General features: G+C 46.7%; 1 protein-coding gene across 5 annotated transcripts in view; it reads left to right on the plus strand.

Moving 5' to 3' along the window:
* dclk2a (doublecortin-like kinase 2a) overlaps positions 1-19260 on the plus strand; it is a 35743-nt gene that overhangs the window by 11289 nt on the left and 5194 nt on the right. For 2 of the 5 annotated variants that reach the window (XR_014740936.1, XM_084687078.1), the window contains exons 3-15: positions 8319-8448; positions 10358-10465; positions 11099-11149; positions 13066-13154; positions 14550-14637; positions 15164-15284; positions 15980-16037; positions 16863-16982; positions 17087-17233; positions 17446-17579; positions 18266-18343; positions 18527-18623; positions 19103-19183. Coding sequence is in view for 4 of the 5 variants with exons in the window: in XM_084687078.1 (XP_084543204.1) it covers positions 8319-8448; positions 10358-10465; positions 11099-11149; positions 13066-13154; positions 14550-14637; positions 15164-15284; positions 15980-16037; positions 16863-16982; positions 17087-17233; positions 17446-17579; positions 18266-18343; positions 18527-18623; positions 19103-19183 (1302 nt within the window). In the remaining variant the exon portion in view is untranslated. The remainder of the gene's footprint in view (positions 1-8318; positions 8449-10357; positions 10466-11098; positions 11150-13065; positions 13155-14549; positions 14638-15163; positions 15285-15979; positions 16038-16862; positions 16983-17086; positions 17234-17445; positions 17580-18265; positions 18344-18526; positions 18624-19102; positions 19184-19260) is intronic. The other 3 variants (XM_084687079.1, XM_084687080.1, XM_084687081.1) reach the window with 3 other exon arrangements.

A 19260-nucleotide genomic window follows, 5' to 3' on the forward strand; every position in this document is an offset into this window, starting at 1 on the left:
AATGTGCCAGGCCTTGGGATATGATGCATTAGGGAGCATGTAGACAGAGATTAGACAAGAGGCTATTTCAGGGGATACAGAGTTGGCAATATCCACAGTACACAACCTTCTGCTGTTTATTTGGTCTTTTTCAGGGCTGACAATTTAATTCCCTGACAGTCCGGCTACAACCAGAATAGAATCCTTTTGCAGAGCAGCACAAACACTTGGGGTGCTATCTTGGGGGTTTTGGAAACAAGTAACTAGAGTGCTTAGTTCACCAGCATCTCAATGACAGGATCCAATTGCGGTCTGTACACTGGGGCATTCTGGGTAATGTTGTTCCCCACGGGAGACACCGTGGTTTATCTCCTTGGGAACAAAGTGGTTTCTAGTCTGACATGTAGGTCCACATTACTTCATATTCCATGTGTTTTTCGCCATCATTTATTATTACAATGAATAACAGTATAGACTGTTATTCATTGTAACAGCTAAAGCAGGGCCCATGTCGTCAGCGTCCATGAGCAATTTACTTCCACAAAATACGCAAAAGCATGGGTAATCGACAAATGTGTCTCATCCTGTACATTGATCATAGGCGGGCACTGCCCATTCGCTAACCAGACGGGTCACACTTCCTCAGCCAATGAGGAGAAGAGCGACAGCCTCAGCCAGTTCAGCTTCCTCAGACCCCAGAGAGCACGCTTGGACATCCTGGTTTGTTCAGTTTCAAACTGACGTATTCTATTTGCAACCACCTTGCCCATTCCAAGCAAATAGAACAGCTTTGTAATAGCCTGCTCTTCCATGACCCTGGTAGAATGAATGGCTGTCCCTGTGTGATGTAATCAGGATGACATTCAGCTCGTTATCCAGAGGGGGGACTGTATTGTAGAGGCCTGGGATGATCGAGGCCACTGCAGTCTTCTCTCCCTCTGAAGTGCCTCCCTAGCATTGTTATAAACAGTAGGAATACGTAGGGGAGCTGGGCTAATGGGACAGTTTGTTTCTGGATTGATAATTGGATGAAAACGTATATAAAAAAATAAAGCTTTTTGGAGATTCAGGCAAGCCCTTTTTTCTGTGTTTACAACATGGCTGCATTTGTAGATGTCTTTCATGTTTCGTTGTGGGTGTGTCTGTGTCTGACTGTCTTCTTTACAAATGCGGGCGCGCGTGTGTTTCTTTGTCCGATATCCATGTGTCTGCGTGCTAAAGTGTGCATGTTTCGAGTTAGGGGAGCTGACTGAGCCATCCACAGGGGTGGATTATCTGCAATGAAAGGAGATGAATGGCTCAGCCTGTTTGGTTGTGGGGGGCCCTCACCCTGTAACAATGCCCCCCCCCCCCACACACACACACACACACATACACACACACACATACTTAGCTGATCCTGGTTCAGAATATAGAAAATATCACTCTCTATTTGTTTTGATTGGAAACTCAGCCCTCCTCCCCTTCCCCACCAGTGAAGATGTATGGAATAGGTCAAGGATTATCCTCCTCTCCCTCCTTCTCTCCCTCCCTGTAGCTGGAGGGTACAACAGGCACCGGGCCCTTGTTTGATTGTCAGGCATGAGTAGTTTTCAGGGCCATGCCTGGATTAAACTGCACCATTTAGGTCAACAGCCAGCAAATGTGCATATAGCCTCTATTGTTTACCAGCGTAATGAATGGACCACACCACCCACAAATCATAGCATGTTGATACTATCCACCTGTCACAGGCTTGAGAAATGGAGTTCACAATGTGTAAGCGCTGTGTAGTGAGGCCACAATGGGCCATATGATGCTCACTATGTGTTGTGCTCACGACTGCCCCTTGTTCATTTACAGTATACAATTCAGGAATCAATAATTTGCAGTATGTGGAGTTTATTTTAAAAAAAGATGAAACGAGTCTGGATGTGATTACAGAGCATAAAGTGTTTCAGAGGTAATACGAGTCAGAACACTGACAGAAGTTTCAATGGTGGACTGGGCAGGACGTTGTTGGCAGTGCCCAGGACAAGGTACAAATCTCTCTGAAGGACCCAGAGCCCCTCCTGCCTCCTCGCAGCTGGTACATGGGGCCAGCCTCGACCCAGGGGGACAGTGGGCACAGAGACCACACTTCAGTACGCACAATAACAAACTTCTGTTTGTTAAAAAAAAAAAAAAAAAAACATTTGCACTGAGAGAGAGAGAGAGAGAGAGAGAGAGAGAGAGAGAGAGAGAGAGAGAGAGAGAGACTAGGCATCCGGATGTGCGTGTGTGGAGGGAGGGTGTCTTTGTGTTGTGTGTTGGGGGGGGGAGGTGTTGGCATGAGGCTGGAAGACATCCAAAGCGTGGCAGCGTCCGGCGGGCGGCGGAGCAAGCCATTGTCTTCTGATCTCAAACCAGTGTTTAGTTGAGTTTGTCCAGCCCTGGCTGATTGCCCCAGTGTTATCGACCGAGCCCCTGTTCCTGTTCCCTCTTGCTCTAGGAAGGTTGACATTATAACATTAAGCTCTGATCTAGTCCCTGCCCCACCATCCACACCAGGGTTAGTTCAGTCAGCATCAAACTCAAACTCCCCAGTTGCTATCCAATGAGCCGTCCTGTTACAGCACGAAAGAGGTGCTCCGGCAATCGCATTTGTGCAATACAATGGTCCCTTTTGGGAGGAAGTGTGACTGTGCGTCACACCCACACGTTTAGACAACTCGATTCACCATAGTCATACCAGTTGTGCTTTCCGATGGCAATTATTCAATTTTGTACAAAGAGTGCGTACCATTTGGAATGGAATCAGCTTTTACTGTAGAGGTGGAATGTCTTCACAGCATACTCAGACTCCTTAGTCGGCCGGTGTGAGGGGCAGAGAGAGGCAGGGGTGGGAGAGGAGGGAGGGGAGGGAGAGGAGGGAGAGGAGGGAGGGGAGGGAGAGGAGGGAGGGGCGGTGTAGCAGGCAGCAGGCAGACTCAGCAGGGGGTGGGGGAGGACTGTGGGCGATTCAGAGCAGAGTCAGAGACTGAATGTTTGAGGCTGAGAGCGCTGAAAAGGGCCAGATACTACAGTGAGTACAGGACACACACAGGCTAAACACAATGACCCTTCTTTCTTTCGAACAAGTCAGGGTGTGTCAATTATTAACAGTTTAGCAATTTACTAAACCATGTGTTGCCAGCCAGCCAAACAGCTCATCCCTGCTCTCCTCTCTTTTCCTCTACTACCCTCTCTTCTCTCCTCTCCTCAACCCTCCTCTCTTCTCTTTTCCTTCACTATCCTCTCTTCTCCACCTCCCTCCTCTCCTCTCTTTTCCTTCACTACCCTCTCTTCCCTCCTCTCCTCTCAGACAGCCAGAGGAGGTGTGGTACAGTATATTCCACAGGCTCCACACCTCCCTGTGCAGAGATGCTGAATGAGTCAGGGAGACCCAGCTGCAGTGTGACTCTAGGCCTCAGGGCTGTAGCTAGCTGGTGTTAGCCAGGGTTCCCACTCAGGGGAGGTATATTATACTGCTCCAAACCTCCTCTGATAGTGGTGTGGCTGGGTTGGATGGATCATTGTTTTTTCCTCTTTTGTTTTCCTTCCCTGTTCCTAAAAACAGTGCTTGTATATTATGATATATATATATATATATATATATATATATATATATATATATATATATATATATATATATATATATATATATATATATATATATATATATATATATATATGTATATATATATGTATATTTGTGGATCCAACAATGTGATGAATTGCCTCAACTTACGGGACTCGTCGTGACACATTTAAAGGTTCTCATGATAAATGTTCCCTCAAGTACAAGATGAATGAGAGACGAGTCATTTCTGCTTAATTGCTGCTGTTGAGTAAGTCTTACCAGGAACATCCTTGGAATACCAGAGCTAAGCCCAGCAGTTGCTATTCAATGAGACATCATGTTATGGGAGCCTTATTAGATCTGAGCTTGGGAAAAAAAAACAAAAAAACTTCATCCAGTATTTAGCAGTTAATCGCTAATGCAGGGAGCGATCTAATGACAAGCTTAGCCCTCCTCAACACTCCCATGTTTTTTTTTTCTCTCTCCTTCCGTCTCATGCAGCTGCATAGGCTTGAGTTTAAGGAATCCTCTTTAAGAATGAATTCTTAGGCTGATAAAATATGTCTATGAACAGCATTTTCAACTCTGCAAATCCACCCAGTATAAGTAGCAAAGTATCTAGCTATGGTTTATCATGAGAAATGCAATTATGGATCATTTGCTATGTGCTTGAATTAGCATATTTTCATGGGTGTAGCCTCCAGCTCTGAAAATGTGGTTTCCCGCATGCGACACCCTCATCCCACAATGCACCCTGTCTTCCTCCAGGTTGCTGTGCAGATTGCTGCGACCTTGCTGAAGGCCACTGGAACCAGACATTCCCCTCTCTCTGTCTCTCTCGTTCTGTCTCTCTCCTTTTCTCTCTCTCTCTCTCTCTCTCTCTCTCTCTCTCTCTGTCTGTCTCTTCCTTTGTTTCACTCTTTCTCTACGTCTCTCCATCTGTCTCACTCTCGCACACACACACAGGGACCTCCTTTACCCTTCGTTACCCTCACCCACATGTGAACCAGCATCATGATGTGTGTGTGTGTACGTGTGTGTTTGGAGTGGGGATGGGAGGCATGATGTGTGTGTGTACGTGTGTGTTTGGAGTGGGGGTGGGAGGTAGACAATGATTACAGCGATCAGGCTGTCAGCCTTGAGGCGATGGGATCTGTACTTTCATGTGTCTCTCCTCCGCCCCCCTCGCTCCCTCTCAGACTCCCAACACGACCTCTAATCATGACCTGCCAGAATCACCGTATGGGGGAACAGGCACCATTACACTGAGGGAGGATTGGTCATTGTCTAGTAGTAACTCACCCAATTGTCTTCACTCAAGTATTTCACACATTTAATAAAGAAAATTTGATAGTTTTTTTGTTTGTTTTTGCAAGTATTTTATAGTTTATAAGTAAACTATCTTTTTTGTCCTTGTGTGTATTCATGGACAGGTTTTTGGTGTTTCTTAATTATCAGTGAACGTATCTCTCAATGTTTTTGTTGCCCTTGTCCTTCAGTCACAGTTAGCTCAATGGCCTCCAGCATTGACAGTTCAAAGGGACTCCACTTGCCTTTTGGGGATGGTGTAGCTCAGGTTTTGATTGGGTGTTTTAGATCAGTATCGTTTGTACTCGGCCAGTTTAGTTGAAAAGCCTCATGGGATTCTGAGTTCGGACACTCATGACTCCCACGCTCCACTACTTGATTATTATTATTGATGAGCTTTTATGGGCTTGAATCACAATGACGCCTCAAACATCGGTTGTTAATGTTTTGTAATTTTTGATGAAATCTCTTTTTTTGTTGACGTGAGATGTCACCATTTAATTGGAACACTACTGAATAGACATTTATCTGATATTGAGTCAACAGGGAACTTAAGTTTTTTATTATTTTTTTACTGTACACATACACTCTTAATCTCTTTCTCTTTATTCTCTATTGCACTGTCTAGCAAACATATACACACACACACATCCCCCACCCTCAAGTCTTCGTCCCATATTCACTCTGTTGCTGGGCAGGGCAGAATCCAACAAGGAGAGAAAGAAAAGAGAGAGAGAGATCACAAAAAGGTCAGACAGACGAATACTCCTCTCAGCCACAACAGAACTCCCCCCCCCCTCCAAGCACACACACACACATACAGACACACACACACACATGCAAACACACAACCCACCCCCAGCCATTCAACCCTCCCAAATGTCCCAGACGTTACAGTACACAACAGCGACAGCTCAGCCATTGGCTGTTCATCCAGGCAGTGGTTGATAAGGGAGACAGACATGTCCTGGCTTTTGCCGTCCTGCCTCCAGCCACTTTAGCTGCTGCCCACTAGGATTTCCCAGGTGGCAGTTGGGCCGCTCTATCAACAAAGTTTGTCATTCCCCACAGAGCCTAGGAATTTACGCTACTTGCACACCGGTGTGTAGATCTGGAATCTGTTGAGCCTTACCACTCGGGTAATATCCCCATTGGGCTCTCTGTTATGATATCATCCACTGTGACAGCCTCATTCTCCCCAGTCGTTAAGTGGATACACCTGGGCCAGTGTGTCTCTTCCCCTTTAAGAGGACGTCGGAAGCAGAGAGAGGATCCTTCCTTTTGTCTGCAGCACACTTTTGTTTTGAGTTATGGCAAGCCTTTGACTTTTGTTAATACACCCTTCAACACTGCTCGCCATCACAAGTCACTCACACACATGTATACCACTGACCTACTGACTTACATACCTCATCTTTGGTTACGTTAAATATTAGTATTTGTTAATAAACTACCACAGCAGATAGTCCTCTCGCGTATGTTCCCCTTTATTCTGTTGCAACCACTGAGCCGGGTTTGTGACATCCACAGAGGGCACGTTATCATCACTGTTCACTGCCATCCCCAAGGTCCCCTGGCTGCTGATGTCATCATGGTCAATGTGTCCTCTCTGGTGGGGACAGTGGTTGCCTTAGCAATCGGAGCTGGCCCTGTCTCACCATGTCCCCAAACCCCCCCCCCCTCCCCCCGAACTCTGTTAGGGTGAATGGAAAAATACTGGAGCGTGTTCCTGGACTGCATGCCCGTCCACACTGCCGAGGGGGTGATGAGCCTTCGGGTACTGCTGCTTCTTACTGTGACACCCCAGAGTCCTCTCACCGAGAGAGCGTCATTGAGAAAGAGTCAGTAAAGTAGCTTTACATTGTGACCGGTGATCGCTGACACTGACATATGATTAGGAATGTGTACAGCCGTACCTGTTTGTGTGTGTGTGTGTGTGTGGATATAACCCCTTTACGTAACGCATAATATAAACACACACTTGTTTACGTGTAGACCTATGCTAATCCGTAAGGTCAATGACAAGGCAGTACCAAGTAACGGCGCTCAGCCTTTCACCTCGTCTATCGCCTCCCCCACGTAGGACCGGCACCATGTCGACACCGGCAACTCTGCACATATGGTGGTGCTGTTCTCTGCCTGGCTCCACCAATGGGGCCTGACTGAGGAATGGCAACCATCTATTCATAATGCCACCCAAGGGCTTGTCTGATGAGCTGCCATAACCTGCTGGACACACACAAACACACACACACACACACACACACACAAGCCTTTTATAGCTATTGATTTTAGTTGTTCCTTTCAACATGCTGTCAAGTCAATATGCGAGAGCTTTGACCGAGTCTTAACAGCCCAATCAAGAGATGGAACAGGAGCTAGAAACCAGAGCTAGAAACGACGCTAGTGCGACATGCAGATGCAGAACAAGGAGAGTTCTGGCCATTGTTGTTTTTACTTGCACTCAGTTAACTCAGTGAAGCACACTTACATTATTGTGTTGCAGATATGTCATCCAGCATATGCCACAGTGGTACAGCTATGGCTCTGCCCACACTTCCCAACACCCCCCCCCCCTTTTCTTTCCCCTCTTTTGTTCTTCTCTCTCTCCATTGGCTTCTCTCTTCCCAGTGATGCGGTTCAGGGATATGGAACGTGGTTTGGTGCCTTCAACAGTCTGGTCTCCAGCTGCCTCCAAGCTCAGGCACACCTGCATACACATTACACACCAGCACACACACACTACACACTAGGCCCTCACCACACACTGCACACCAGCACACACACACTACACACCAGCACACACACACTACACACCAGCACACACCACGCATCACACACATGCCGCCCCCAAGCTTTTCTGTGGGTCCCATCTGCCCACTCTCTGGACCTTGTGTGTTGGTGAGATGAGGATTATGAAGATGATAAAGATATCTTAATCCTGCATGTCCACCCACTACCTAGTGCATGCCTGGGAAGAACTCTGGAGAAGAGCTAATGAGTGTGTGTCTGCCTGCGTACAGTAATTAAAGTCTATCTTTTGTTGTAGAAAAACAATGAGTAGACAAGAGTGTGAGAAAGAGAATGGAAAAAATCAGAGGTAGGGAAACGGTAATGAAAGAAAGAAAAGAAAGACAGACAAATGGCCAACATCTTCACTGTGACACTGCAGTACTGTAACATGACAACATGAGACCCTCAGTGTTTTGATGTGTGAACACTGCCTTGTCCCTCCTCATCCCCCAATCCCACTGTATGCTAGGCTACCTAGCCGGTAGCCCAGTAAATAGGGAGGCATAGCGATGACACTGGAGCTGCACTTGTGTTTGAAACAATCTTACCCCATCTATCGTGTAATGACTTTCTGAGGGGACAAAAATGTCTAGTTTAATAGACTCATTCTCTTTTGTTCTCTTTCTCTCTCCCTTTCTCCCTCCATCCCTCCCTCCAGATAATTTGTCTGCAGGACTTTTTCGGCAACGACGACGTGTTCATCGCGTGTGGCCCGGAGAAGCACCGCTATGCCCAGGATGACTTTCTGTTGGACCACAGCGGTAAGGCCTCTGCAGCCTTCGTGACCGGTAGGCCTGACTTAAACTAACCCCTCCCCCTAAGGGCACGTTCCGACAGCCACACCCAGCTCGCCCCATCTTTACTCCAGGACATGTTGGATGTCGCTCTGTGGTATGCTAGCGTGGGTGTCGGAACATGGCCGATCTGTGTGGAAATAAAAACCAAGATGTGTCTCTCTTCTTTCGCTCTCGCTCTTCTTCCACCTCCCTCTCTCATCTCTCATCTCTCCATCATGGCCTATTGGGTCCTTGAGGACAAGCCAAGTTGCTTTCCCCGTTTACAAATACAAATAACAGGATGGTGTGTGTGTGTGTGTCTGTACGGTCATAGCTCATCGTCAACCCACTCTTTTAAACTTGAATTTGTCCCAAAACATCAAGTTTTCGTCCATCTCTTGAAAAAAGTGGTTGTATCTGTGTTGTGTTTGTGCACTTTTTATTTGAGTGTGTGTGTGAATGCAGCTGCAGCAGTCTATGTGAGTGTAAAGATGCATACATGTACGTATTGCGTACACACCCACTATTCAAAAGAACCTGACAGCCCTCGTTCTTGAGAATCGTTTAGAAGATGGCCGAGGAGATATCTCGACGCAGGATGCGACCTAGCGCCTCGATCCATTGTTATCTAAAGCAGGGCGCTGCCACCTCCCCTCTCTCTGCGGTCCCCTCTCCCTCCCCGCTGTGCTAGATAAGGTGGGACCGTGCACAGGCTGTACTGTATCCAATACCCAAGTCTGTTCTGGGGGAACAGAGACGCTAATTTTAGCCAGCGTTCAGGTCTCAAACTATTCCCAAGCAGCGGCATCCTGTTTTGTGAAGTCAGTTTAGCGCCCTTAACTTTTAACAGACACACACACGCATACATACCTCTGTGTTAATAGAAACACAGTTTATACAACGTAGGGCTCTGATACTGTTGTATATCAGTTTGGAGCCTGTGTCCCACTTCTTCCTGCTTTGCTCTACTTTGAGGAATTAGGTCTGTGACACAAAAAAAAAGGAAGTTCCTTCTAACTTCTTTGTGCTACTCTACCGGAGCTGTTGAAAGACATTGTATCTAACAGTAATTTTACAGTCAGTTTACAAAGAAAAGGCGTTCTTTATTCTCTTACCAAGACAAACACATCAACAGAGAACTGCAGACTGGTGTGGTTACATGATCAAGATAAACCTTGGACCTTCCAGGCTTATTTGTCCTTGTGCAGAAAATACTCCAAGGCTCAGGAAATTATTAAAGTTTCATGTTAAGCTGGGCCAGTATCCTCCTTCCCAGGTGTGACAAACTGCTAGTTCTACCTTGAGTGTGTCTGTTTGTGCCTGTGTGTTCGTCGTGTCGGTGTCACCATCACAGCATAATTAACACCCATTTGACATTCTTTTTTCCACCGGCCTCATTACCCTGTTATGCACAGCACAGTTAAGCAGCGTTCAACGCTGGAAACTTAAGTCACCGGACCCTAATTACAGACGTGAATATTTTACGGGTTTACAACAGCCTCGCTCGTACAGACACGTGTGCTGATTATTTTGAAAAAAAATGTCTTGCACCAAACTGTCCTGTTACACTTGTTTTCAAGGCTTTACACTTATGGAGAGCCGAGTCCTCTACCATGTGAATCATCAATGAGAATTACAATATAAATAGAGTTATAAATTAAAAAATTAAAAAATATATATTTACTCTTGCCTCTGTGCTTGCAGAGTTTTGACAGTTTCTCTGTCATGGATGTGTCTGTTGTGCTAGTGAGTGTGTGCTCCTCTCCATGGGGATGGTGTAGCCACCTGTCCATTTCCATCCTGAGTCCCTCACTTTGACTGCTCCTTTTCATCTCTTTACATGTGCCAGTAAAGTGTGCTTATTTGTCTGTATGCGTCTTTGTGTGTGTGTGTGGTATTAATCATATTGTGTTCTCTGCAGAATGCAGGGTGCTGAAGTCTTCCTACTCTGCTCGCTCCCCGACTCCTGTACGGGCTTCTGGGTCCAAGAGCCCTGGACTCTCCCGCCGTAGCAAGTCCCCGGGCACAAGTACGTTCACACACACACACACATTATACCCAACACTCACACACACGGAGAATGGCATGGAAAAGTATACGATTACTTTAATTGATGTTGTGCACTCAGTCAAACTCTGTCAAAACATATTTTTTCTAAATTCTTAAGTGAGAAATAAAAATGAGTGACTTTGAGCTTTTCCATTAGACAGGCCAACCTGCTTGGACAAGACAATGTGTGTTTTACAAAGTCAGTGTGGTCATAGGGTTTTTAAAAGTTGGCAGGTTTTCATAAAGTAATTTTAAACTCTTTGAATGGCTTTGAATTGTTGGCGTTAGATTTGACATTGAACATTCAGTTTTGCAGAGCAAGAGTCTGGCTTAGTTTAGTCCTTGTGGACAAGGCAATCTGCATGATGATCTGCACCTGGTGAGGGTAGGCCAGCCGCTAAGCAAGCCTTGCACCTGGTCAGGGCTACTGTACAGTACAGTAAAGACTGGCGTGATGAGTTTGAACATAGGGCCTGGGAACCTTCCAGACTGTCAAGAGCAACCATGCAAAAGGCCACAGAGAACCTAAGAGTTTAGAAGATAATACAAGACTATTATCATTTTCCATCCTCACTCCATTTTAGTATCTCATTATCTTCATTTCTGTTGACAGCCAGACGAACAGTACACTACTCCACCAGCCAGTCTCCAATCAAATCCCCAGGTGAGCATCACAGCCCCACCAACTGAGCTCGGCATTACTTTGACCTAATAACACGCCCACCCTCTCAACCGACCAATCATACCCCAGGATATCACTGGAGATCCCAGTGCAAGTGATGTATCTCCAGCTCAGTTACACCCGTGACCATAGGCTGACCTTGTGGCTGATGGAGCGTCACCTCTGGACCTCTGTCTGCTGCCCCCTGGTGGCTGGTCTGAGACTTGCCAGGGGCGCTGCAGCACTTAATGTGAGAGTGGAAAGACTGGACCACCGAACACCCAGCCTTCTGTCTCCTTTCACTCTTTTATTCAAGTATTTTTCTCTCTTTCTCCCTTTGGTTTAATTTTCCCTCTGTCCAGCACACACTACCTCTCTGCTTACCCAGATCCATCTCACTCTCTCTCACTCTCACTCTGCCTCTCTTTACCCCCTGCCACTCTCTATCTCCTTCTCTCTCTCCATTCCTCTTCACCCCTCCTGTCTCTCTTTTGCTCTCTCCTTCCCCCTCTCTCTCCTTCTCCCTCTCTCTCTCTCTCCATCTCTCTCTCTCTCTCTCTCTCCATCTCTCTCTCTCTCTCTCTCTCTCTCTCTCTCTCTCCTTCATCCTCTCTCTCTCTCTCTCTCTCTCTCTCTCTCTCTCTCTCTCTCCATCTCTCTCTCTCTCTCTCTCTCCTTCATCCTCCTCTTTCTGGCCCTGGTCCAGCCACCAGTGCTCGCATGTGCTGAAGTCATCTAATCTCCGTCTGGCTGACTCTCGACCGCCTCTTCCAAGCCCATATACCAAATTAGCATCCTTCATCTGACTTTACTTAGCTCCTCTAATTGAATTCTGGTCCCCAAGACACACAAGATTGTAAAGTGTGTGTGTGTATTTTGGGGGTGGTTAACTACTTTCTCTACTGTATAGTGTCACTCAGTCATCCACCAAAGACATGTCCACCTGCCCACAGCACCCCCCCCCCCCTCTACAGAACACCTCTCTGCTGTCCACAGCACCCCCCCCCCCCCCCCTCTACAGAACACCTCTCTGCTGTCCACAGCACCCCACCCCTCTACAGAACACCTCTCTGCTGTCCACAGCACCCCACCCCTCTACAGAACACCTCTCTGCTGTCCACAGCATCCCCCCCCCCTCTACAGAACACCTCTCTGCTGTCCACAGCACCCCACCCCTCTACAGAACACCTCTCTGCTGTCCACAGCACCCCACCCCTCTACAGAACACCTCTCTGCAGATCAACACCTCTTAGCATACCCCTCCACAGTGTGCTGGACACCACCAGCTCCCTAGCTGAACTGGCAAATCACCCACAAACACACTGGCACACACACAGGCAACGCACACCATGCCAACACATATACACACTTTAACTTCCTGCTGTGAAGTGATGACAATGCATGCCTTGGTAGAGGTCACATGACCAACAACTGCTGAATGGAATTAAGTCATTTTCAGAGGTTCCTACAGTGTCTGACACATTTAAATGATGGGTACCCCTCTTCCTCTCTACTCTTCCTCTCTCCGCTCCTCTTCCTCTCTCCTCTCGTCTTCCTCTCTCCTCTCCTCTTCCTCTCTCCTCTCCTCTTCCTCTCTCCTCTCCTCTTCCTCTATCCTCTCTCCTCTCCTCTTCCTCTCTCCTCTCCTCTTCCTCTATCCTCTCCTCTTCCTCTATCCTCTCTCCTCTCCTCTTCCTCTCTCCTCTCGTCTTCCTCTCTCCTCTCCTCTCCTCTTCCTCTGTCCTCTCTCCTCTCGTCTTCCTCTCTCCTCTTCCTCTATCCTCTCTCCTCTCCTCTTCCTCTGTCCTCTCTCCTCTCCTCTTCCTCTGTCCTCTCTCCTCTCCTCTTCCTCTGTCCTCTCTCCTCTCCTCTTCCTCTCTCCTCTTTCTCTTCTCCCTCTCCTGTCCTTTGGTCTCCAGTCAATGGCATGTCCAGCAGTCAGATCACCACTCCAAAGTCCACAAAGTCCTCCACCCCCTCCCCCACTGGCAGCTCCGGAAGCTTCAAGGTGAATCACACTCCGGAATACACTTTTTACTATCATCATTATGGATCATCATATTTATTCATATGCATCTTCAACTAGAAATCAGTCACGTGCTTCATACAGAACATACACGTTTCCCATCAGATTACCTTCTCTGTGCTAACCACATTAATTGACCTTATTAATCAAATGTCTATCAGAAAACTAAGCGGCTTGCCGGATTCTAGAAATAGTACTCCAACCGTTCTGCCAGCTGGCAGGAAAACAGCTCAGTCCTCAGTCTTATCCATCCGCATAGATTTGGGCATGATTGTAGAACAATTATCCCACCAACTGGTACTATTTTCACAACTTCAGAACCTTGGTCATTTGTACAGTGCAGGAGTCTTGGGAGAGAAAAAAAAAAACAGCAAATAGTGGACTATGACATGAATCCATAAAGAATTGCAGCAGCTTGCAATTTTTGCATAAGATTTGTTAGAAAGATGATTTAATTCACCCAGTGCGCCTGATATATTTATCTCTACTCAGTACTGTATGTTGAATTATAGATCCCATCCCTTCGTCCAAGCTATAGGATACACCTCTAATGGTTCTTGTACCCCTGGAGGTGTTGAAGAACCTGTCCCTGCATAATAGAAAAGATGACTCGGCTAGTATGTCGCTAGGCCCCAACCCAAGAAGTCTAAAAACCTCCTTGTCATGAAAAGGCCAACCTATTTAAAGAGCCAAGACAGGGTGTTTCAAGAAAAATCCCACTCCAACAAATTATTCATCTCTAACCATTAGTCTGTTCTCTGCTCTGCCGATAAGTGTATTTGTAGGAGATCCATTACTGAGACTCTTGAACACCTTTTTTTTTTGTCTTTTTTTTTTACTGCCTCAGGCCATCCTTTCCAAAGCCGAAGGCATCCATCTTAGTTCTATAGATAGCAGGCTCACCGTTTTTGGTGTGATTTGAGTCAACAGAAGCTGGACCTGCCTTAGCTGTTCAGCAACTCATAACTTGCTATCAAACTGCAATGGTGTTACAATTTTGATTTAATTGTAATTGATACACTATATTGCACGCTGACTAATGTATGCTTTTACTGTATCATATAAGGGATACTCAAGGGTGATAGCCTGTCAGCAGGTAATGGAATTAGACTGCAAGCTACTTAAAAGCAATGGCATTAGTAATTGTCCCACAGCTTGATTCCCCATAGATGTAGGCTGACAAGCCATTGTCCCCTGCCATTACTTGGCTTATGTTGATTGCCGTATGTGTGTTGACGGTGGGGAGTGCATGTCGCCAGGTTGGCCAATCATGACATCTGATCCGCTGAGCTCTGAGTCTGATTAACCTCCGGTTGCCACAGTGACGCCCTTCCAGGTCTATTGTTTCTCATCCCTCACTCCCCTCCTCTCTGTCAGATCCCTCCTTCGCATCACGCGTCTGCGCCCAACATCAACAGGTCGTCCAGTAACCACCAGGAGCACATCAACCACCTGAGCCCTGAGGGTGGGTATCTCTCCCTCCCTCCCTCCCTCCCTCCATCCCTCTCTCCTCCTCTGAATGACCCTGCCTGTCAGCCAGACACACATGTCCGTGCACTCACTCACCCCCAGCACAGAGCACGGACACTGTCCTGGCGCCAACTCATCATATCCCCAATGCTTTGTCAACGTGTCCCAAATCTTCCTGGCACATAAAAGGGTCTGAGTCACGTTTGCTTTCTCAGCAACACAGGCTGAGAAAGTGTGTGTGTGTGTGCGCGTGTCCACGCGGCCTACACGGCCTGCCATAGTGGTGGGTGAACCAGGATGTCCTTTGGCTGTTTGCCTGCATAATACCACTGTCCCTGCTCTGAACACATCCCACTCTGTTATATTGCAGTGAAACACACAGCAGCTTTGCTGACAGACTCCAGCAGTCGAACATGCTGGTCACTTTGAGCTTGGCAACAAAGCAGTGTGGGATTTGCAGTTCTTTGACGTTTATGCTTGACATTTAACGTCCAGTGGCAACTCGCTCCGTTGTAATGCAGGTCTCTCTCCAGCAGTAAACGGGAACAGATGTCTGGCGTCCTCCAGCGTGCTGGAGAAGTACCGGGTGGGAAAGATCATCGGAGACGGAAACTTCGCCGTAGTCAAGGAATGCGTGGAGAGGTATGGATCATGACCTTGTCCACTGACAGTGCTAACCGCAAAGTCAACCGCCAAGCCTTTGAAAGGGGGGAAAACATTATCCTTTCGATTAAGCACTTGTCTGACATAAGCTTGTCATATAAGAATGCCAGAGGGATAGAGGGTGCTGAGGCCAGAGGTTAAATGCTTCACGTGGTCATCGGGAACTTTCAGAGCAGTTTAGCGAGCTCCACGTCACATGTCAGAACTACTTGGTGGAGCTTCCTAGAGGCACACGACAAGCGCTCAGTGTCAAGCTGACAGAACACTCATCTAGCCCGTGAAATCTGCTTCATTAGGCTTTTCCTTTCCTCTCTCTCTCTCTCTCTCTCTCTCTCTCTCTCTCTCTCTCTCTCTCTCTCTCTCTCTCTCTCGCTTTCTCTCTCTGACTCAGCAGTCTCAGTTGTCAGAATCCAGATGAGTCCTCTAATTGGAGGGAGAGACTGTGTGTCTCTGTACGTCTGCATGTGCGTGCATGCGCACATTTGTGTGTTTGTGTGAGAATGTGTACGTGTGAGTGATGGAAAGAGTAAAAAAACAAAAAAGAAAGATAAAAAGCTGGTTAGCATTTCAAAGTTGTCCAGAGTTGTTTCATGCTTGAGCTGCAGCCTTTCAGCTTGTTAACAGTCCAGCGTTCAGAGGATTGTTTTGTGACCATGTGCTTCTGCCATACTCAGGGCCTCTGGGAAGGAGTTTGCTCTGAAGATTATTGACAAGGCCAAGTGCAGTGGAAAGGTACGGTACACACACACACACACACCAGTTGATATTCCACCCTGCATTATTAAGACCACAGCAGGACTTCTAGGGCTCTATCTTTGATTCTCTAATCCTATAGAATTACATTATAGTCTCAATGTGATTTATTCATGGAGTCTTTCATCTAATTGTCCTGGTCACACACACACACACACACACACACACAAGCGCACATGAACACACATATGCACACACACATACACACAGAAATACAGCACTGAGGGTGAAGAGGATGCATTTTCATCCTAGACCAGGATTATGAGTGAATAGCTATTCATGTTTAAGTGTCCTCCTTAGGGATAATAAATAGACAGACCCTTTATTGATATAGTACACTGTATTGAATCTCAACAGCACTTGTCACATTAACCCCAACATTGCTGAGCTGTTTACGCTAGAACAGCGATTCCCAACTTGTGGGCCGGTAATACAGGTGGGCCACCAAACCAAATTCCTACTCAATTTAAAAGGACATTTGGCCTTCATGTGTTCACATGTGCACAAACTGAAAATTGCACTCGCACAGGCATTCTCTTTTGCTTTCTTTTTGTCCTGTCACATAAGCACCTCTGCATGAATTGTTCTATGTGAGGTCCATTTTGTCAAGTTGCAAGTAGTTATTATTAGTAGTTATTAGTTATTTTTTATTATTTAAATGCAAACATATCGAGAAATATATCGGATATCGTAACATTTTTGACAATATCGAGATATATATATTTTTTTTATATATCGCCCAGCCCTACTAATATTGGGGATATTCTGTATGTTGTGTGTGTGTGTGTGTGTATGTGTGTCCAGGAGCACCTGATAGAGAACGAGGTGGCAGTGCTACGAAGGGTCAAACACCCAAACATCATCATGCTGATCGAGGAGTTGGACACCACCAGCGAGCTCTTCCTTGTCATGGAGCTGGTCAAGGTGCGCTCGACCCCTCAACCTCAGTTCAACCATGCTATCTTTATAAACAAACCTCTTTATTTGTTGTCAAACCCTCTAACCACTAAGCTATACCTACCCCCTAGGGGGGAGATCTGTTCGACGCCATCACGTCCTCCACCAAGTACACAGAGAGAGACGCAAGCGCCATGGTGTTCAACCTGGCTGGGGCCCTCAAGTATCTACACAGCATGAACATCGTCCATAGGGATATCAAGCCTGAGAACCTTCTGGTAAGTCTGCACAATCTTTTATCTTCTAATGTCAAGAGACTAAAATCCAGAGCTATCTCTTACTTATTAATGTGAATTGTAAACAAGCAATTTATTCTTTTTGTAGAAAGTTTCAATGATAGAACTATCATTACCATTCTGTAAAATGCAGGAAATGCTATTGGTGTTTCCAACCTAATCAACTTTGCCTGTCATCTGTGTGCGTGCGACAGGTCTGTCAGCACCCAGACGGCACTAAGTCTCTGAAGCTGGGGGACTTTGGCCTGGCCACGGTGGTGGAGGGGCCCCTGCACACCGTCTGTGGGACCCCCACCTACGTGGCCCCTGAGATCATATCCGAGTCCGGGTGAGCACCCCTCTCTTCCGGGCCCTTGGACAGGCTGCAACCGGAAACAACGGTTCAATTGTTCGCTGACATTATTATTTTTTGGCTTCACAAGAGTGATGAGAAACAGACAGAGAGATAGATTGAGAGTTCAGAAGCAGAAAAAGATGAATGGACTCCCAAAGACAAATGGATAGAAAAGGAGGGATTGAAGATGGAATTGTGTCTTCCATGCTTTTCAGTGGCTTCACCGAAAGGCAGCGAATATTTCCCAGAATTGTGTGCAGACGTTAGGTCACAGTTGCCAAGGAAGCAGCATGACCGCCTGTATCCATAGCAACAGAGATGGTATCCATATTTATTGACTAGCGTTGATAAAACAATGAAAACAGTGTCCGGATACTATATGTCACAAACAATGATCATACTAAACTAAATACAGGCAGTTTCCATGTTAAAAGGTCTTCGTAGTGTGAATAAATTCAATCAACATCAACAATTGAACATTTGACACCACTTCTGTGGTTGAGTAGATATCAGGTTGTAAGCTCTGGTTGTTCAAACAATAACTGGAGTGTGTAGGTGCTGAACTGCTGCTAACCCATGCAGCACATCTCATAATCTATCCTCTTCTCTTACCCTCTTTCTCCTGTTTGCCATTCTCTTCCTCCCTCTCCCTCTTTCCCTCCCTCCACCGCTCTCCTCAGGTATGGTCTGAAGGTGGACATCTGGGCAGCAGGAGTTATCACCTACATCTTACTGTGTGGCTTCCCTCCCTTCAGAAGGTATGCAACACGCACACAAAAGAAAGAGAAGTACAATGGGTTCTGAAACGTTTGGTATTAAAGCACCACTTATGAAGGCTAGACAATGTCCGACATCCAGAACAGAAGAAAATGTTACAGGTCAGAATCATTTTCCGGAATGGTAATGTTCTAGCGGTCGATAAATTGTGTGTGTGTGTGCAGTGAGAATAACCTCCAGGAGGACCTGTTTGACCAGATCCTGGTGGGCAGGCTGGACTTCCCCTCCCCCTACTGGGACAACATCACCGACTCAGCCAAGGTTATGAGTCTCTCTATCACACACGCACATTATCTCTCTCCCTCTCTCTCTCACACACACACACACACACACACACTCTCTCTCTCTCCCTCTCTCTCTCTCTGTCTCTCTCTCACACACACACTCTTTTCTCTCTCTCTCTCTCTCTCTCTCTCTCTCTCTCTCTCTCTTTCGCTCTCTCTCTCCTCTAATTACTTCAAACAAAGACAAAGGATACCTTTGGTAACATCAACAGCTTGAAATAACAGTGAATATATGTGTGCATGTGTATGAGAGAGAGACAGTGTGTGCGTGTGTGTGTGTGTCTGTGTGTCTGGGTGTGAGCTCACAGTGGTGTAGTGTCTGAGCGGTCCTTGTCTCACAGCCTGTCTGTGGCACAGCACAGAGAGTTCACAATGACAAACAAAGGGCCTCGTAGAGTGCAGAGGCCACTGATGATGATGTCACCCTGACCGAGCGTGTCCCCGTTGTCCTGCCAGGAACTGATTGGCCAGATGCTGCAGGTGAACGTGGAGGCTCGCTACACGGCTCAGGATGTCCTCATACACCCCTGGGTCACGGTAACTCACATCACACACATCTATCACCTATATGCGTGCGTGTGGCAGTGTAGGTGTGTGTGTGTGTGTATAACCTT

This window comes from Hypomesus nipponensis, chromosome 22 (genome assembly GCF_054491055.1).
Source record: "Hypomesus nipponensis isolate SF chromosome 22, ASM5449105v1, whole genome shotgun sequence".
Taxonomy (NCBI): domain Eukaryota; kingdom Metazoa; phylum Chordata; class Actinopteri; order Osmeriformes; family Osmeridae; genus Hypomesus; species Hypomesus nipponensis.